General features: G+C 50.4%; 1 protein-coding gene across 1 annotated transcript in view; it reads right to left on the bottom strand.

Moving 5' to 3' along the window:
• The window catches only part of TRAF3IP1 (TNF receptor-associated factor 3 interacting protein 1), an 83,064-nt gene that overhangs the window by 36,497 nt on the left and 42,524 nt on the right, over nucleotides 1-4,043 (bottom strand). The window contains exons 6-7 of the mRNA XM_006866825.1: nucleotides 3,020-3,091; nucleotides 1,971-2,046 (exon numbers count right to left, since the gene is read on the bottom strand). Coding sequence (XP_006866887.1) covers nucleotides 1,971-2,046; nucleotides 3,020-3,091 — 148 coding nt within the window. The remainder of the gene's footprint in view (nucleotides 1-1,970; nucleotides 2,047-3,019; nucleotides 3,092-4,043) is intronic.

Raw genomic sequence — 4,043 nt, 5'->3', positions numbered from 1 at the left:
CTCCTCTGTGCTGAGCCCTGGAAAGGAAGTGTCCTCGAGGCTGTGGCCTACGGCCGGTATACTGGACACCCAGATAAAGCTTGCTGCTTTCTGATGGTCTAGATCCTGCATCTGGCTCAGCATCTTTGGACCTGCGTCAGTGGCCTGCTCTCCAGCCTGCTGTTCCTAGGTGTCGTCCACAGCCTGCCATCTCACCTGCCTGACTTATCTGACCTGCCAAGCATGGTCCACAGCCGGGCAGCTTCATGAGCCTGACATCTGACCGACAGACTTGGGACTTGCCCCATCTGCACACCTGTGTGAGCCACTTCCTTGATGTCAACCTCCCTGTATCTCCATATGTGAGCTTCTCTAGAGTACCCAGACTAAGACATGTGCACATACACACACATGTGCACATACACACATGTGCACGTAACACACACATGTGCACGTAACACACACATGTGCACACATCTGCACAGAGCTCTTCGGGGAGGGGGCTCAGCTCCCTAACTGAGTTGAAAGGTGTCCACCTTTCCCCAAATAATGAACCCACATGTTCAGCACGTGTCCCAAGGGACCCTGCTACTTTGCTTTGTATAATTGCATTGTGGGGAGGGAGTCTTTGAATCACAAAGGGATTTTCACAGTTATCTAAAAGAATAAATACAAAAGAACTTCACGTATTTTGAAAAGAACAGTTCAAGGAAAGCTGAAGTAAAACAGAAAGAGCAGAATGGAAAACAAAAACAGACTCCAGACAACAGAAAGGCAGATGGGCTCCGCAGATCAGGAGGGCCCTGCAGTAGCTGGTACATCATGCTGACAAACACTCGGAGTCTGGCCTCACGTCATAAAGTAAAACAAGAATGAGCATGAAAATGCATGACAGGAAAGCAATCTCCATCCGTGAAGTTTCTGGACAAATCAGAAGTTTCTTTAAATGCCAACAACTTCAAATACCCATACATCAAACACTCAGGTCAAAAACCCAGTCCGACAGAATCAACTAAAATAAACTGAGAAAACTACAGGAAACAGACATTCTTAAAAAAAATGAATGCACATCCTGAGCGCATGGAAGCTCGAGCCAGTTAGGAAGAGCCCAAGGCCCCAACACAGGCAGGCAGGGAGCAGGCGAACACAGGACAGACCCCCAAGGGACGCAAATAAATATGACCCACAGACATGGACAGTGGGCACAAAGCCAGAGCACAGCATCAGATACCCATGCATCAAAACCTGCAAACCCACAAACCCCCAGGAGAAGAAGGGGACACAGAGCACGGTCACTTCACTCATTCCATGCCTCAGACAGTACCCACTTCAGAGACACTCCCAGCACAAAGAGCCGGCTCACCAGAGCCTTACTTTAAGTAACAAGATGAACTCATCAACTATATCTAATTTCAAAATGACAAATTCCAACGATCCCACGTGCACTGTAGATCAAGTACTTGAGTCATTTAGGAAAAGAATGACTTTTCAGAAACTGCTGCTGCCCTCTCAAATCAACTGGATCCTTCCATTTAACAAGCAAGCCTCGAACACAACCGGCATCTATCTCCTTGTGTCTGGCTGATGTCCTTGCTCTACTTACTGACCTACGGTGAGGAGGCTCGACCTCTGGACCATCCAGGCCAGGCCCACCAGCTCGTTTTTAACCACAGTTCGCAAGGATAACTTGGTGTATTTTTAAATGCACCAATGCCGGTGGTCTGCCTGTAGACTCTTCCTGTCCACTCTAAGGGGGTTGAAGCTGCGCCGACTCAGACAGGAAGACAAAAGCCAAAGTGGAAACACGTGTACCCCACCTGCATGCCAGAGCCCACACTGTCATTCATCCCTGTCCCTCCATCTGCTCGCTCCTTGCACCCCAAGGACACCTGCTTTCCAGCCACCACAGCGCTGTCCTACCTGACACTGTAATTACAGAGACAAACCCGTGTTGGCGTTCTCCGCTAAGCACTTGATACGTGCTCTCATACCTTCCCCGGGATTTCTGGGTCGCCGTTTCAACGTTTTTGTTGTCAGGGACCTGGATGCGTTCGTGGAAGTCTCCGTCTTAGAGAAAAGAGAGGGGAGACCGTCAGTGGATGCGTGATGGTCACTGGAGCAGCTCTGGAGGAGGACAGATGTGACCATGTCATCCACACACTCAGGACGGAAACTGCTCGCTCTACTCCACACAGGCCCTGCACTGGAGATGCGAGCGTGGGCGCCAGCAGGGAGCCACAAGCTCTGCCCAGGCTTAGATGGCAGCGTCCTGCACCGGCAAAGGCAGCAATGGGCTGACCATGCTGTGACAAGAGCGCTCTTCTCAGACGTCCTTGTGAGGACTCGGCCTTCCCTGCTTCAGACCACACTACTTCAGAGCACTTACCAGCTGCTGTGAAGTGGCACTTGAGTCTAGCAGGCACACAGGGGTGCAGCCCCTCCGAGGGCCGGGTCTGGTCACACCCCCTCATGGGCCCCTAACTGACCTCCAGCCCCCACTCCTGCCCCTCCTCCCCCTCCCCTGCAGCCGCCAGAACTCTCCTTCAGAAAAGCAAACTGGATTTATGACAGTGAGCTGGGGATCTTCACGGGCTCCCTGTGGCCCGCGATAAAGGTCTATGGGAAGGTGACCAGCCATGGGACACACTGTGAGGGTCCCACACTGACTGTGAGGAGGGGACTCTCCAGCTGACCCTTTCTCTCCCCATCTGCCTGGTGACTGAGTCCTGCCCCAGCCTCATCTTCAGGGCCACCTCCACCCTGTGCCCTGATGGCAAGTGTGCCCTCTGTGTACCAGACACCATACTGTCAAGTAAAGAAGCTTCCAGAATGTTCCAGAACAAACTGCAGAAAGTCAGAGATCTGCAACCTGCTCTTTTATCTACTAGGTGGTCAACAACTGAAATCACTGCTTTAACAGCAAAGCAAACCCCTATCACTGCCTATGAGCCCTGGGCTCCCCTCCGCTGCCCCCACGGACAAGCAGAGACCAGGACGACAGCCCTGACCACTGCTCCTAATCAAGGGGTTAAAGGTTTACCTCTCGCTCAGCCTCGGCGTCTTTGAAAGATCCGTCCAACGACTTTTTAGAGACGTCTCCTGGGCCTGCAGACTGCAAAGAAAAGAAAATTCTCCATAGTCAGCATCTGAATTGGCAGCGCCTACAATACTGTAACATCTAGAACTCTATCAGCATATTTGATAGAACACCAACCAACAGCAAGATTGTAATCATGAAAACGAAATAAATTGTGTTTGCTTTGTCAAATATAAAACTGATGATATGCTCTGCAAGCCGTCACCAAATTCACAATAAAAAGTCTTAAAAAAAAAAAAAAAAAGAAAAGTTGGTGAAAAATGGAATGAAAAGATAATGGGATTTTCCAACAAAACTTTGGAAGCCCCCTCGTACATGAAGGCTCTGGCAAAGCTTGTGGGATTAGTTTGATCTGGATCCTGCATCTGACTCTTCACTGTGGACTGGAGCCAGCACCTACCATCCGCGGATTCCTTAACCTCCTGACCCAGGAGCCAGCAACCTGCCGTCTTACCTGCACACCTTGGGGCGTCAGAAAGTTATGACTTCCCTACAGGAAGGGACTCCTGGAACACCATCTCCCATCAGGGCCACATCTTACCTTGTACCCCACAGAATGAGCCCGGGCCAATGCTGTTCCACACCACATATGAGCCAGGGCCACGTCCTGCCCCACACCATACACATAGAGCCTGCTCTATACAACCAATAGCATGTCAGGGGCCAGCTTTTATCCTGTACCAAGTATAACATGTCCCACAGTAAACTCACATTTAGAAACAATGGTTTGAAACTAAACGGATTTTCTGGCCAACCCTAAATTTCCTGGCACATTGAGTTAAGCAGGAATCCCGAGAAACGGAGGTCTTTTGTGTTTGTTTGTTGTTAAGTGCCATCGAGTTGGTTCTGACTCATCGTGACCCTGTATAGAGTTTCCAAGGAGCTGCTGGCAGGTTCAACTCTGAGCTGTGGTTCTTACTACAGTCCCGATTCTACAGCTCCAGTCACCACGCCAGCAGTCCTGCCA

The sequence above is a fragment of the Chrysochloris asiatica genome, unplaced genomic scaffold (genome assembly GCF_000296735.1).
Source record: "Chrysochloris asiatica unplaced genomic scaffold, ChrAsi1.0 scaffold00096, whole genome shotgun sequence".
Classification (NCBI taxonomy): Eukaryota; Metazoa; Chordata; class Mammalia; order Afrosoricida; family Chrysochloridae; genus Chrysochloris; species Chrysochloris asiatica.
Note: the sequence above shows the minus strand (reverse complement) of the source record. Positions and strands in the feature narration are given on the sequence as shown.